This window comes from Scyliorhinus canicula, chromosome 5 (assembly GCF_902713615.1).
Source record: "Scyliorhinus canicula chromosome 5, sScyCan1.1, whole genome shotgun sequence".
Lineage (NCBI taxonomy): Eukaryota > Metazoa > Chordata > Chondrichthyes > Carcharhiniformes > Scyliorhinidae > Scyliorhinus > Scyliorhinus canicula.
This window is the reverse complement of record NC_052150.1, coordinates 62377454-62394345: the sequence shown is the minus strand read 5'-3', so window position 1 is coordinate 62394345 and position 16892 is coordinate 62377454. Positions and strand designations below refer to the sequence as shown.

The window sequence follows — 16892 nt, the reverse complement described above, 5'->3', positions numbered from 1 at the left end:
TGATTGGGTTTTCTTTTGATATGGCAATTTGATCAGTGTAAAACAAGAAAATTATGGACCTGGAATGCAGTGCCTGTGAGTGTGGTGGAGGCAATTTCAATCATGACTTTCAAAAGGGAATTGGAGAAGTTCCCGAAGGAAGAAAATTTGTAGGGCTACTAGGCAAGAATAGGGGAGTGGAGCGAGCTGAGTTACTCTTGCAGAGAGCTGGCATTGACATGCTAGGCTGAAGGACCTTTTCTGTACTGTAACCACACTATGATACATGAAATATAGATAAATAAAGATATTGCCTTAGTCCAGATCCCTGGTGGACATCACTCGTCACATCTGTCGGTTTGAGTACCGGACCATTCTATACCCACTCTCTGTTTCCTATCTCCGAACCAATTTTCTATCCAAGCCAATGTGTTAGTTTCTCTGTGTCAGTATTCAGCAACTCCAAACTTTTGTGCTGTTTCTTTTGTGGAACCTTATACACATGCTGTGTGAACAATCACAGGCAGTTCTTTGCTGCTGCATCATCAGAGTTCAGTCACTGAGCTGGAAGCATTCATGCCAAGCTAGGTTTAATACCACAATGAACAAGTTTTATTTAAAACAATTCCAGAGTCCAAGACAGACTCATGTTATACAGAGTTCCATACCACAGAGAACTGTGTTATAGTCGGGACCCAATGCAGAATTGATGTTAAAGGTCTTTGTCACTAACTTCCAATGTATATGGTTCCTTATGTATTTTCTAAATATAAAGAATATATATGCTGCACCTTCTCTGTGTCATGCTCAGTGAAGGTATGTCCTATTTGTAACTTCAAACATGGACTGTGGAAGCTTCTGGAATTTAAATGGACTGCACTCACATAGGTAGCCAAGTTGGCTCCTGAGAGGTCAGGTGACCGTTGCTTGTTCAACAGACTATCACAAGCTTCTGCAAAATTCTAATTAAATCATCGTGGGTGTGCAGCCACCTCCTGGATTTCAGATATCCAGACAGCACCCCTCAGTGGAATTCACACCTACTTATTGTTTGAAACTTATCCAAACATGGAATATTTTGGGAAAATATTTTATTGAGGCATTTATATATATTTATACATCAAACACAACCATAAAACAAAACAAGCCAACAGGGCTGTAAATAATCTAACCAACTAAATACCTAACACCCACCTCACGCTTCCAACTCTCCTCCCTCCTTTTTTAACCCCTCTCCCTTCCTTACATGTTCTCAAAGAACGGCTGCCACCTCCAGGCAAACCCACCCACTGACCCTCTCAAGGAGAACTTTATCTTCTCCAGCCAAAGAAACTGCCAGATCACTCACCCACACCCCGGTTTCAGTGGCCCCTCGTCCCTCCATTCCAATAAGATCGTCCCCGGGCTACTAGGGAGGCAAAGGCCAAGACATCGGCCTCCTCTGGGTCTTCTGACACTCTAAAGATCGCCACTTCCGGACTCAGGACCATCTTCACCCTCAAGACCTCCGACATAACGTCAGCAAACTCCTGCCAGAATCCCCCAGGCTTCAGACAGGCCCCAAACATGTGGACATGATTCGCGGGCCCACCTGCGCAACGCCCACACCTATCCTCCACCCCTTAAAAAAACCTGCTCATCCGGGCCACAGTCATATGTGCCCAGTGGACCTTGAACTGTGGACCACCTTGAACTTGCACACGATGAGGACACGTTCACCCTCCTCAAAGCTTCCTCCCACACCACAGCCTCCACCTCCCTTCCCAACTCTTCCACCCACTTACGCTTCACTACCCCTATCTGAGCTCCCTACCAATCCAACAACTCCTTATCAATTTCCAACACTTGTAAATTTCCTCATCTACCCCTGTTTTTGACACCACCTTGTCCTGTAGCCCCTGGGGAGGCAGATGAAGGAAGGATGGTACTTGCTCCCGGACTAAATCCCTCACCTGCAAATACCGGAACCCATTCCTGACGTGCAATTCAGATTCCTCCTTGAAGCTTGGAAAGCTGTACCCAAACGGCTCAATACACGTCCTTTGCACACCTGATACCCCCTGTCCAGCCCCCCTGGAGCAAACATATGATTCCCGCATATCGGTGCCCAAACCGAGGCCCCCTGCAACCTCAAATGCTGCGGCCACTGCCCCCACACCCTCTGAGCTGCCACTACCACCGGGCTTGTGGAGTACCTGGCCGGTGAGAATGGTAAATGTGCTGTCAACAGTGCCCACAAACTCGTGTCTTTAGAAGAGGTTGTCTCCATCCATTCTCACACTACCTACTTCAGCACGTTCCACCTCCTGAAATCCCCTTTCATCTGTTCCACCAGCCACGCCAGATTCGGCTTGTGCAACTGCTCCTAACCTGTGCCACCAGAATATCGAAAGTTCTCCCCCACTACTCTGAATGGCAACTCCCCCAGCCTCTTCTATCCCCCTCACTTGAATCGTGAAAAACCTCGCTCTTCCCCATATTCAGTTTATATCCTGAAAAACGGCCAAACTCCTCCAACATACCCATAATCCCTTCCAAAGGGTTTGAAATGTGGAACACAGATTGTCCGCGTACAACGTGACTCTATACTTCACCACCACCCCCACCCCCCCCCCCCCCCAACCACCACCACACACACTATCCCCCACCAGTCCCCTGATGCTCTCAGCGCCATTGCCAATGGCTCTATAGCCAAGGCAAAGAGCAGTGGGGAGAGTGGCCAACAATGCCTCATTCCCCGTTGCAGCCTTAAATATTCCGAACTCAACCGGTCCGTTCGTACACTCACTACCGGCTCCCGGTTCAACAACCAGACCCAATCCACAAACCTCTGCCCAAACCCAAACCGCCCCAGCATCTCCCACAGATAGTCCCACTCCACCCGGTTGAAGGCCTTCTCCACATCCATGGCGACCACCACCCTCCGGGAACATCATTATAACATTTAACAGCCATCTGCTGTTGGTCAACAATGCCTCCCCTTAACAAACCCCATCTGGTCCTCCCCTAACACCCCCGGCGCACAGTCCTCAAACTTTGAGGCCAATATCTTGGACATCAACTTGGCGTGCATATTAAACAGCAACTGCTCCGGAACCTTAACCCTCTTTAAAATTAAGGAGGTCGCGGCCTGCGATAATGTAGCGGGGAGCACCCCACCACTCCCTCACCTCATTAAACGTCCTCCCCAGCAAGGGCCCAAGTACCCTGAAAACCTTTTGTACAATTCCACCAGGAACCCTTCCGGGCCCAGGGCCTTCCCCGCCTGCACCGCCCCATACCCTCCGAATGGGGCTTGCACTTCCTCCACCAGGTCCTCCTCCACCCTAGGGAATTCCAACCCCTGCAAAATCGTCTCATTCCCTCCACCCCGGCCGGGGGTTCCGACTCATACAATCTCTTATAAAAGTCCCCAAACACCCCATTCACCCCCACCAGATCTAAGACTGTGGGCCCCTCCATCCTTCACCTTTCCAATGTCCCTTGCTGCCTCCTGCTTTCTCAATTGATGCGCCAACATCTTACACGTCTTTTCCCCGTACTCATAGACCGCCCCTTTAGCTCTCTTCAACTGCTACCGCCCTACCCGTGGGTATCAGCCCAAACTCCATCTGATATTTCTGTTGCCCCTCAGCAAACACGCCTCCGTGCCTTCCAAATACATCCTATCCACCTGCAAAATCTCCTCCACTAACCCCGCCAACCCTGCCTGCTCCACCTCATCTCTGTGTCCCGTATTGAAATAAACTGCCCCCTTACTGGGGGCACTGCCTTCAGTGCCTCCCATAGCTTGGTGGCCGAAACCTCAGCTCAACATATCCCACAATAGCAGCCCTCACCCGCTCACAAATATCCTCATATGCCAATCTGTCAACAGCCCCATATCTAACCCCCACTGGGGGCGCTAACTCCCCCCCTCCCCATATAAACCTGCCCGTCCACCCAATGTGGCGCATGATCCAAAACCACAATTGCCAAGTACTCCGAACCGACCAACTCGACAACTACGTCCTATCTAACACACAATAGTCGATTGCAGAGTACACCCTATGCACATGGGAGAAAAACAAGAATTCCTTTGTCCCCAGCCGACCAAACCTCCAATGGTCCCCCCTCTCCCATGCACTCCATTAACCCCCTCAGTTCCCTTGCCACCACCGACACCCCCCCAACCCCCCAAAACCTCGGGCTCCAATTTTGGTTCCAGAACCGTGTTAAGCATCTCCCCATTATCAAACAGTGTGAGTCCAGATCTGGGATCTTCCCCAGCACCTGTCTCATAAACTCCCAGTTCGGGGCGTAAACATTCACCAACACCACTGGCATCCCCTCCAATTTCCCACTCACCATGACGAATCTCCACCCAGAACCCACTCTATGCTCCCCACTTCAAAAGCTACCCATTTATTTATCAAGACTGCCACCCCCTTGCCTTCAGATCCAGTACGAATGAAAGACCTGCCCTTCCCACCATTTCCTGAGCCTAGTCTGATCCCCGATCTTCAAGTGTAAGAATGCCACAGCCGCCTTTAAGCTCCCCAAATGCGCAAACACACAAACCCTCTTGACTGGCCCATTCAGCCCTCGCTCATTTCATGTGATCAGCCTGGTCAGGGAACCCCCCTCAATCAACCAGGGGTTGGTTTAGCACAGGGCTAAATCGCTGGCTTTGAAAGCAGACCTAGGCAGGCCAGCAGCGCGCGTTCAATTCCTGTACCAGCCTCCCCAAACAGGCACCGGAATGTGGCGACTAGAGACTTTTCACATTTGAAGCCTACTTGTGACAATAAGCGATTTTCATTTCATTTCATTTTCATCAACCATGGCCCCTCCTGGGCCAGCCTCCGTCTCGCATCGCCACAGGCCCGCTCTCAGATGTCCACCGTCATCGACCCCCCTCATAACACATTTCAAAAACCCCTCCCCTGTCAGCAGTCACCCCCCTCCCACCCCACAGAGCAACAATCCCAACCCCCATCAACACTCTAACCACCTGCTCACTTGAGCCCCTCCATCTTCTGGTTTGCCTGCCTTTGAAACTCCAACCTCATCTTCACACGGTCGATCCCTCCTCGCCAGGTCTTCCACTGCTAGGTGAACTTCTCATTCAAGAAGTCCACCAGCTGTTCCACAGACCACTGAGATGGTAGGGCTGGTCCCTTTTCCCCTGCATCGCAGGAAATGTTTCTCACTCCAACAATTCCTTTCGCCTAAAACCACTTCTGGTCCACGAATCCATCCACCAGTGGAACAAACTCTTCCCCCACCACTCCTGCACCTTTTTCCACTAAAACATTTGCCCGTTAATCGGGGAAAAGGTCCAAAAACACGCCACAAGCAGGAGCTACCAAATGTGCGATCACTCACACCATGGCCGCCACTGGAATTCACCCTCCAAACATGGAATTTTTTTTTTTTAAATTTAGATTACCCAATCATTTTTTCCAATTAAGGGGCAATTTAGCGTGGCCAATCCACCTACTCTGCACATTTTTGGGGGCGAAACCCACGCAGACACGGGGAGAACGTGCAAACTCCACACGGACAGTGACCCAGGGCCGGGATCGAACCTGGGACCTCAGCGCCGTGAGGCGGTTGTGCTAACCACTAGGCCACCGTGCTGCCCTACTCCAAACATGGAATTAATGGACTCCTAGACTTGATCTCTCCCAAGTTTGCAATCACAGAACTATTGACGTGAAACATTAACATTCTTTCTCTGCAAAGATGCTGCCTGACCTGCTGAGTATTTCTTGCATTTTCGATTTTTATTTTGGATTTCCAACAGCTGCAGTATTTTGCTCTTGTGTAAACTAATTGAAGGTGTGTTTATTCATATGTTTGCTCTTTTTTCCTGTCTCCAAGCCTAGTTTTCATGCACTTCATTCCTTTTGTGGCAAAATTTAAATTATTTTCATAGAATTTACAGTGCAGAAGGAGGCCATTCAGCCCATCGAGTCTTGGAAAGAGCACCCAACCCTATCCCCATAACCCAGTAACCCCACCCAACACTAAGGGCAATTTTGGACACTAAGGGCAATTTATCATGGCCAATCCACCTAACCTGCACATCTTTGGACTGTGGGAGGAAACCGGAGCACCCGGAGGAAACCCACGCACACACGGGGAGGATGTGCAGACTCCGCACAGATAGTGACCCAAGCCGGAATTGAACCTGGGACCCTGGAGCTGTGAAGCGATTGTGCTATCCACAATGCTACCGTGCTGTCCTTAATTAGGACCTTAATTTGTAAGGAATAGTGCACACTTGACCCGGTCATTCTGTAGAGTCCAAACATTTTGGGAAAATGGAATATTCAATCCAGAATTAAACGGAGGTGAAAACTTCCTGCATTTAATGTGAAACATGAATGTTCTTTAGCAAAAACTGTCAAATGTTCTTGTAGATTCTCCAAGCTTCTATAACAAATTGCTAATTAAATATTGAAAGTTAACATTTTGAATAAAACCAGCAGCTCCTGTTGAGAGTTAGCAACATTTTGTCCAATTGATATTGCATTGCAGTGTTCAGTTGAATGAATACCAGGAAATATAGAAACATTCTTTTTTTCTTTAGAACACATATACCAATGCAGATAAACTCCTGGAAGCAGCAGAGCAATTGGCTCAGACTGGAGAGTGTGACCCTGAAGAAATTTACCAGGCAGCCCATCAACTCGAAGATCGGATTCAGGACTTTGTGAGAAGAGTGGAACAGAGGAAGATCCTATTGGATATGTCGGTTTCTTTTCATACCCATGTCAAGGAGGTGAGATAACATTTTATTTTCCCTTTTAAGCATATTTGTTTAATATATTGAAAGTCCCATTTCTGCACGCAAGTCCTGTCAAAATTTTCCATTAGAAATTTCTGTGACCACATTTATAATGGAAATTGTCTCTGGAAACATATCCTGCGGACATGAATGATGACACTGTTTGGTTGGTGTTGCTAATGGCCACTGAACTGCATCCAGTCTGTTGACTAAGATCTTCGGCAATATTTTGAAGTCTTTGTGAAGCAAGAATATAGATCGCCAGGATGAGAAATTGGTGGGACCAGGCTTTTTACGCATTGGCATTGATTATCACGAACAAAGAAGGGATGTTTCCTGAAGAATGCTCATCTCTTTATCATGCTAGAAGTGTTAAAGTTATCTGGGGGACTACTATCATGTAGACGTTTGCTGGACAAGGGCAGCAGATACATGGGAACACCAGGACCTGGAAGGTCCCTTCCAAGTCACCCACCATCCTGACTTGAAACATATCGCCGTTCCTTCACTGTCACTGGGCCAAAATCCTGAAATGCTCTCCCTAACAGCAATCCCTAACCACATGAACTGCAGCAGTTCAAGAAAGCAGCTCACTACTACCTTCTCAAGAGCAATTAGAGATGGACAATAAATGCTGACCTAGCCAATGAAGCCCACATCCCTTGAGTGAGTAAAATAAAAGTAGCCTTTCTCCCACGTCACAGGTAATGGGACCGTTGGCCATCAGTTAGCAGGAAATTAAGAGTACACTGAAGAAACACCCTTCTCTTATCACGGACTTTGCACGTTGCATTGATATTTACCAGGAACTTGTCAGGATGGGAGCCTGGGCTTTTCCATTCAATAATGCTGCAAGTTGATGCATTATATTTTGACCGGGCTGCTCACATTTTAAATACACAAGAGTAGTGTGGAGTTTTACATTTTAATTTATTTTTTTTCTTGTTGAGATTTCTTTTTAAAGCTTCTCCCTTTGTTAATTCTATAATCTCAACAGTTTAACCCTGACCATAAGTCTGAACCTCATAAGGTGAATGTATTGATTAAATAGCAGCAGCAATTCAATTCTAGGTGCTGTAAAAAGTCCACTCCTAGATCACTTTGCAATAAATTTTAAGTGGTAAGCCATTGCTCATTGTGTTTGGCTGATAGAAAAGCAGGAAATACAACAGCATAGGTCTGAGTTTTCAGAAACCTGGTGACTGGTCTCTGGTCCATATGAAAAAAAATCTGAATCCTATGTGGTAGGAACTCACTTCAACTGGAACTTTACGAAGATGTGCGCAGCAGAGTATTTTTCCTCTGAACTCTGACCTCAATCACATAGCTAATGTTTTGCCTGTTTACTTTGTTGCAGCTCTGGACATGGCTGGAAGAATTACAGAAGGAGCTTCTGGACGATGTGTACGCTGAATCTGTGGAGGCAGTGCAGGATTTGATCAAGCGCTTTGGACAGCAGCAGCAGACCACCCTGCAAGTGACAGTGAATGTCATCAAAGAAGGGGAGGATCTAATCCAACAGTTGAGGTTGGCAATCAGATTATTACAAATTTTAGGTTTGTCCCTGTCTCATTTAGTTTGAATTCCTGGAGCCTGCATGCTGAAATTCCCTCCTCTTTTCCTAGTGGCAGGTTTGTAGATGGGTGAATAAACAGCCGTACGTCACTGGGATAATGAGGCTGTGACAGTCGTGTAAACATGAGGAGGAGTCTCTTAAAAGTTTTGATAAATAAGCAACAGTAAAAATATAGCTTATTGCTGAAGTTAAGTATATTCTTTTTGAGACTGAACTGCAGCATGGGAGTGAGAAATGTGGTTACGTCTTCTTTCTTTGGGATGCGTTTAAAAACAAATCCCACCATGATAGCAGAGGAAATTTTAATTCAATTATTAAACCTGGATTAAAAAGCTGGCCATAGTAATGATGATCGTGTAACTACTGGGGCGGAATCTACCGTCCATGTCATGTCAGAATCGGGAGAAGCCTTTCCTGCAATTTCTAACGGTCCTTGCGAGACCTAACCACATCTCACAAGACGTCGCGAGAATCCAGACCCACATAGCTAAAAGAGCTTAAAATCATTTTAAACAATGCTCGCACCCAATGGAAAGCCCACTCTGCATCTATCATCCTTGCTGAGGAGATACTAGCTGAGCGTCGTTTAGCACTGGTCCCCACAAATGGAGGCCAAGCGGAATGGCACATAGAGGGGGGAAGGTTGTCTCTCTGGTGATTGGAGGCCCCGGGCGGTCAGCTTCCGGGCAGGGTGGCACTTGTGCCAGCCTGGCACTGCCAGGAGCCCATAGGGTGCTGGCAAGGACACTGCCAGATTGTCAGGATGACAGTGTTAAGGCGCCAGGTTGGCTTTTGCCCACGTCGGGATTGGGCCCGAGGGTGGGTGTGTGGGGCTCAAGGACCCCTTTATAGGTGAGTTGGGGCATTGGGGAGGGATCTGAGGGTCTCGTCGGAGGGTGGGAGATTGGGCACCATTTCAAAATGGCGCTCCGATCTCTTCCTGCACTGATGTGCTCCGCTCGTCAGAGCTCCGCTGTGCAGGAAATGACGCTATGTGCGGCCTCATGGGTGGCGTTCCCTGCTGGGGCCCGAAATGGCAACACAAACTATGGGAACAACGCCAGAACAGACTCTCATTATTTTCAGTTAGATTGCACCCAGGATTGCCATTAAAATTCATCTGGTTTGCCAATATTCTTCAGAGAAAGAAATCTGTCATCCTTACCTAGTTTGACCTAGATATGATTCCAGACAGCACAGGTTGACCCTTAACTTCCCTTTGAAATGATCTAGCAAGCCACTCAGTTGTATAAACCACTACTGACAAGTTTAAGAATAAAACTGCATGGACCATCTGACATTGATCTCGGCTCTAGAAACGTTAAAGATGCACCTTGTCTAGTTGATCCGACAGAATCGTTTGCCCTAGCATCTAGGGTCTTATATAAAATTGGGAGAGCTATCCTACAGATGAGTCACGCAACAGCCTTAAATAGTCACGCACATTGAATCATCCCTTACATTCAATGTACTGGACCCCTCCATCATCCACTTGGCATTTCTTGACGATGATGGTTCTAAATACTTCTATCTTGTCTTTTGTGCTGATTTGTTGGATTCTGCCGTCTTTGAGTTTTGGAATGTTCCTGGAGCCCCTTTCTCTTGTTAGTTGTTTAATTGTCCACCACCATTCATGACTAGATGTGACGGGACTGCAGAATTTAGATCCAATCTGTTGATTTTGAGATCATTCAGCTTTGTGTGCTGCTTCCACTGTTTAACATGCGTGTAAACATTTTTTGTAGTTTCACCAGGCTGGTACCTTATTTTCAAGTATGTCTGGTGCTGCTAATGACTGTACCTCAAAAAAGCTGGGACACATCCTGTTGCTCGCGCTATTGGGAAGATATAAATTTGTTTGACAAGGAAATGGAAACCTAACAGTAGATTCTGAAGGAGAGGCAAAAAGTTGGAAATGGAAAACATAAAATTAATAAGCAACTTGGAAAACTGTAACCAAAGGCAAGAAAATGAAACACTATTGGAGGCTGACAGGATTAAATGATATACTTTCGTCAGTGGACGAATAAACCAAATGAGCTGAGAGCACAGATTGGCACATAGGAGTATTATGTTGTAGTTATTATTGAGACATGGCTGAAAGAAAAGAAGAAATGGTAACTCACATTAGATCAGAGAATAGATCATAGAATTTACAGTGCAGAAGGAGGCCATTTAGCCCATCGGGTCTGAACTGGCCCTTACAAAAAGCACCCTACTCAAGCCCACGTATCCACGCTATCCCCGTAACCCCCACTTAACCTTTTTTGGACATTAAGGGCAAGATTTAGCATGGCCAATCCACCTAACCCGCACATCTTTGGACTGTGGGAGGAAACTGGAGCACCCGGAAGAAATCCACGCAGACACAGGGAGAGCGTGCAGACTCCGCACAGACAGTGACCCGGCCGGGAATCGAACCTGGGGACCCTGGAGCGGGAAGCAACTGTGCTAACCACTGCTACCATGCTGAATTCTTGGCTACAGGGCCTTTTAACAAGATAGAGTGGGGGGATTTAAAAAAAGGGTGGGGTCACAATAGTGATTCAAGAAATAATTGTAGCTGTGAGGAGGAATGACTTGGTAAAAAGATCATCAAATGAGTCCATATGGATTAAAGTTAAGGAGAAGAAAAGGTAATAACGCTACTAGGACCATGGACAACCAAACGCCAGACAGAGATAGAAGAGCAAATATATAGGCAAATCTCTTTGAGAATTTCTAAAACAATAGGAAAGTCATGATGTGGAATTTCGAACAACCTAATATTAACAGCGATGGAAAGGCACAGAGGGTGCAGAATTTGTAAAATGTATTCAGGAGAATCTTTTTAGCTGGTAAATGGTATGTAGCAAGCCCAACAAGAAAGGGGGTGGTTCTGGATTTATAAAAAAATGAAGCTGTGTAGATGGAAGAGGCATCAGTTAGAGAGCACTTTGGTAGAAGTGATAATTGAGGTTTTTCTTATCTTTCGTGGGGTGTGAACATTACTGGCAAGACCAACATCAGTCTGCGAGATCAGTTGGAAGTATTCACTGTGGGGAGTTGGTGAGGATTCAGAGCAAGTTGTTCCCTAAAAAAGGTTGAAAGTAACTAATCCATGGACCTCTGGATGTCATGGAGTTTAAAGGAGAGGGGGAGGAAAAATAAGGATGTTTATGACAGATACCAAGGTCTCTATACTGCAGAAAACATATAATTAAAGTGTTGGGGACAAAATTAAAAAGGAAAGTAGAAAAGCAATGAGAGGGCACGATAAAAAATTGTCAACTAAAATCAAGAAAAATCCAAAGTTTTATTTGTAAATAGAATAACGAGCAAGAAGATGACTAAACAAAGGGCCGGGCCTATTAGGAATCACAGAGTACCTGAGTGTGGAAGCAGCGGACGTTGGTATGGCTCTCAGTGAATACTTTGCCTTTTTTCACAAAAGAGAGAGGCAATAGTTGCCAGGGCGGTTCTTGCACATGGGGACCATGGTGGACATTGCGATCAGCCCAAACTCAGTCGGTTCTATGTTCTCAGTGTGGCTACTAGTACTGCGCTCCTTGAGTATCTGGCTTGTGGAAATGGGAGTAGGGCCGTGGCCAGTGCTAGGAGGGATGTTGCCATGCAGGAATGTTCCTCCATTTTGACTCACACTGCTCTCGGCTCCTTTACCCATTCCTGTGTTCTTTTCTGCGGCACCTGCCCAGTGGTAGACTAGGAAGTTTGTGTCCCCCCCACCCCCCCACACACACACACACAGAGACGCCATGAGCAGTTTGTTGACTTGCTTGCCTCATCAGCCAGGGCAGTGAGTACAGGAGTTGGGAAATCCATGTTGCAACTATACAAAACCTTGGTTAGGTTGCATTTGGAGTATTGTGTGCAGTTCTGCTCACCACATTATCAGAAGGACATGGAAGGCTGGCCGGTTGCGGCTATGACCAGCTAAGTCGCACGTTTGGCTGCTCCTGCTATAAAGGTGTTTTCGGGCCGATTGGAGGGCCCCAACGGCGCTGTAAGGACAAATCCCGGTGGGGGAAGGCTCCCTGAAGAGAACCAGACCAACTTTATGGTCGGTACCCGGAGTGGGGTGGTAAAGAAAGCAACAGCAGCTCCCAAAAAAAAGCGGGGGAAGAAGACCAAAATGGCGGCCGGTGGCGCACCCGAGGAATGGAGGAAATGGGCGGAGGAGCAGCAGGCCGCTCTCCTGCGCTTCTTTACGGAGCTGAAAATGGAGCTCTTGGAGTCAATGAATGCGACGACCACCAGGCTGATGGGAGCCCAGGCGACCCAAGAGGCGTCGATTCGGGAGCTGCAACAGGAGATGACTGCGAGGGAGGAGGAGGCCACGGTCCTCGTGGGAAAGGTAGAGGTGCACGAGGCACTCCACCTGAAATGGCAGAGCCGTTTTGAGGAGCTGGATACCCGAATGAGGCGGAAGAACCTGAGGATCTTGGGCCTGGCAGAAGGCCTGGAGGGGTCAGACCTCCCGGGATATGTAGCAGAAATGCTGAGCTCCCTGATGGGGGCAGGGGCCGTCCCTTCGCCCCTGGAGCTGGAAGAGGCCTACAGGGTCATGGCTAGGAGGCCAAGAGCAAATGAGCCCCCGAGGGCGGTGCTGGTGCGGTTCCAGCGACTCAGCGACCGTGAGAGAGTGCTGGAGTGGGCCAAGAGGGAAAGGAGCAGCAAGTGGGAGAATTCGACGGTGAGGGTCTACCAGGACTGGAGTGCGGAGGTGGCAAAGCGGCGGGCCCGGTACAACCGGACGAAGGCGGTGCTACATGCAAAACGGATCAGGTTCGGAATGCTGCAGCCAGCGCGCTTGTGGGTCACCTACAGGAACCAACACCACTATTTTGAGTCCCCAGAGGAGGCGTGGGCCTTTGTACAGGAGGAGAAACTGGACTCGAATTAGACCCAGGGGATACTTGGCGGCCGTAGCCGCTCGGGTACTTTCAGCTGAATTCTTTGTTTGGATTTTGAACTCTTGCTGTGGTTTTTCTTCTGATGTTTTTTCCCCCTTTGCCAACTTCCCTTAGTTATTGTTATTGTGGTTATTCATGGTTATTTATGGTTATTTATGCTGTTTGGTAGAGGGCGACTGTTAAGTACATTGTTATTTGTTATTTATCTGTTATTTATGATGTTAAGTTGGGGAGGCGGGACGGGGGGGGGGAGAGCAGATCGGGGATATGGGCTCCTAGGGGGGGTTCTTTACAGGCATGGACGGGGACGGGGGTGGAACTGAAGATGGCGGGGTGGGGTGTGGCAGGGCGAAAGCGCGGGCTTTCCTCTGTTTTCCCGCGCGCGGGGCAGAGGAGGGGGGAGGGGAGGAGTGCGGGGCGTGGCTAGCAATGGCGACCTTTCCCGCGCTGGAGCGGGGCCAGGGAGGAGTGGCAAGGGGGGGGAGGCCCCCCCCCCGAGCCGGGGGGAGTCGGAGTGTGGCAGGAGCAGCCGGGTCAGCGTGAACCAGCTGACTTACGGGAGTACGATGGAGGGTACATCGCGGCTAGGAGGGGTCCTAGCCTGGGGGTGGGGGGGGAGGGGGGTTAGGGAGGGATACCGGGTTGCTGCTGAAAAGACCAGAAACGGGAAGTGGAGGACTGGAGAGGTGGGGGGAGGGGGACATCGCCATGGGGAGCGGGTCAGAAGGGGAGGGCCGACCCGGGGCGAGCAGGGAACGGGACATGGCTAATCGGCAGGGGAAGGGGGCGGGTCGTCCCGCGACCCGGCTGATCACTTGGAACGTGAGGGGGTTGAATGGGCCGGTCAAGAGATCAAGGGTATTCTCACACCTGAAGGGACTGAAGGCTGATGTAGCAATGTTACAGGAGACCCATTTGAAGGTAGTGGACCAGGTTCGCCTGAGAAGGGGGTGGGTGGGACAGGTGTTCCACTCTGGATTGGACGCAAAGAACCGGGGGGTGGCGATTCTGGTGGGAAAGAGGGTGTCGTTCGTGGCGGAGGAGGTGGTGGCGGATAAGGAGGGTAGGTATGTGATGGTGAAGGGTAAGCTGCAGGGGGAGAAAGTGGTGATGGTCAACGTATATGCCCCGAACTGGGATGACGCGGGTTTTATGAGGCGCCTATTGGGCCTCATTCCGGGACTGGAGGCAGGGGGCTTGATCATGGGGGGGGACTTTAACACAGTGCTGGACCCCGGGCTAGACAGATCGAGCTCAAGGACCAATAGGAGGCCGGCAGCGGCAGAAGTGCTGAGGGGGTACATGGAGCAGATGGGAGGAGTAGACCCATGGAGGTTTGGTAGGCCGAGGGCGAGGGAGTATTCCTTTTTCTCCCACGTCCATAGAGTGTACTCCAGAATCGATTTCTTCGTGTTGAGCAGGGGGCTGATCCCGAGGGTACGGGAAACTGAGTACTCGGCCATTGCGATCTCCGATCATGCACCACATTGGGTGGATGTGGAAATGGGGGAGGCGCGGGACCAGCGCCCGCTGTGGCGGCTGGATGTGGGGCTGTTAGCGGACGACGAGGTGTGTAAAAGGGTCCGGAAGAGCATTGAGAGCTATCTGGACTTGAATGACACGGGTGAGGTGCAGGTGGGGATGGTCTGGGAGGCCCTGAAGGCAGTGATCAGGGGAGAGCTGATCTCCATAAGGGCGCACAGAGAAAGAAAGGAGAGGCAGGAGAGGGAGAGGCTGGTGGGGGAGCTATTGGAAGTGGATAGGAGATATGCGGAGGCACCAGAGGAGGGGCTGCTGGGAGAACGGCGCAGCCTGCAGGTCAAGTTCGACCTGCTGACCACCAGGAAGGCAGAGACGCAGTGGAGAAGGGCACAGGGCGCGGTCTATGAGTATGGGGAAAAGGCGAGCAGGATGCTGGCACACCAGCTTCGCAAACGAGATGCGGCTAGGGAGATTGGGGGAGTGAAGGAGAGGGGCGGGAAGGTAGTGCAGAAGGGGCAAGAAGTGAACGGGGTCTTCAGGGATTTTTACAAGGAGTTGTATCAGTCTGAGCCGCCGACGAGGAGAGGGGGAATGGAGGACTTCCTAAACAAATTGAGGTTCCCAAGGGTCCAGGAGGGGCTGGTAGAAGGGCTGGGGGCGCCAATAGGGCTAGAGGAGCTAGTCAAGGGAATAGGTCAGATGCAAGCGGGGAAGGCGCCGGGGCCAGATGGGTTCCCGGTGGAATTCTATAAGAAAAATGTGGACTTGGTGGGACCGGTACTGGTACGAGCCTTTAATGAGGCGCGAGAGGGGGGGGTTCTGCCCCCGACAATGTCGCAGGCTCTGATCTCCCTGATATTGAAGCGGGATAAAGACCCCGTGCAGTGCGGGTCCTACAGGCCTATCTCGCTTCTGAACGTGGATGCCAAGTTGCTGGCAAAGATCCTGGCAGCTAGAATAGAGGATTGTGTGCCGGGGGTAATCCATGAGGACCAGACGGGGTTCGTGAAGGGGCGGCAGCTCAACACGAACGTGCGGAGATTGCTGAATGTAATTATGATGCCGGCAGTGGAGGGGGAGGCTGAGATAGTGGTAGCGCTGGACGCGGAGAAGGCATTCGATAGGGTGGAGTGGGAGTACCTGTGGGAGACGTTGGAACGGTTTGGGTTTGGGGAAGGGTTTATTAAGTGGGTGAAGTTGCTCTACTCGGCCCCGACGGCGAGTGTAGTGACAAACGGGAGGAGGTCGGAGTATTTCGGGCTCCACCGAGGGACCAGGCAGGGATGTCCCCTATCCCCCCTACTTTTCGCACTGGCGATTGAACCGTTGGCGATGGCACTGAGGGGTTCAGGGGGGTGGAGAGGACTGACTAGGGGAGGGGAGGAACATCGAGTATCGCTGTATGCGGATGATCTACTGCTGTACGTGGCAGACCCAGAAGGGGGAATGCCGGAGATAATGGAACTATTAGCAGAGTTTGGGGACTTTTCGGGGTACAAACTAAATTTGGGCAAAAGCGAGGTTTTTGTGATACACCCGGGGGACCAGGGAGAGGGTATTGGGGGACTCCCCTTCAAGCGAGCAGGAAAGAGCTTTAGGTACTTAGGGGTGCAGGTGGCAAGGAACTGGGGGACCCTCCACAAGTTGAACTTTTCCAGGCTGGTGGAACAGATGGAGGAGGAATTTAAGAGGTGGGACATGGTACCGTTGTCGCTGGCGGGGAGGGTGCAGTCAATCAAAATGACGGTCCTCCCAAGGTTCTTGTTTTTATTTCAGTGCTTGCCCATCTTCCTCCCTAGGGCCTTCTTCAAAAAGGTGACGAGTAGCATCATGAGCTACGTGTGGGCGCATGGTACCCCAAGGGTGAGGAGGGTCTTTTTGGAGCGGAGTAGGGACAGTGGAGGGCTGGCACTACCCAATCTCTCGGGGTACTACTGGGCGGCAAATGTGTCAATGGTGCGCAAGTGGATGATGGAAGGGGAGGAGGCAGCTTGGAAACGAATGGAGAGGGCGTCCTGTGGCAACACAAGCCTGGGGGCCCTAGTAACGGCACCATGGCCGCTCCCCCCCACGAGGTACACCACGAGCCCGGTGGTGGCGGCCACCCTCAAGATATGGGGGCAGTGGAGGCGACATAGGGGGGAAATGGGAGGTCTGTTGGCGGCGC

At 50.0% G+C, this 16892-nt stretch overlaps 1 protein-coding gene across 8 annotated transcripts in view; it reads left to right on the top strand.

The window, feature by feature from the left end:
• The window catches only part of LOC119966020 (triple functional domain protein), a 684537-nt gene that overhangs the window by 341748 nt on the left and 325897 nt on the right, over positions 1-16892 (top strand). For all 8 annotated transcript variants that reach the window (XM_038797164.1, XM_038797162.1, XM_038797163.1 and 5 more), the window contains exons 11-12: positions 6557-6748; positions 8112-8281. In XM_038797164.1, the coding sequence (XP_038653092.1) occupies positions 6557-6748; positions 8112-8281 (362 nt within the window). The remainder of the gene's footprint in view (positions 1-6556; positions 6749-8111; positions 8282-16892) is intronic.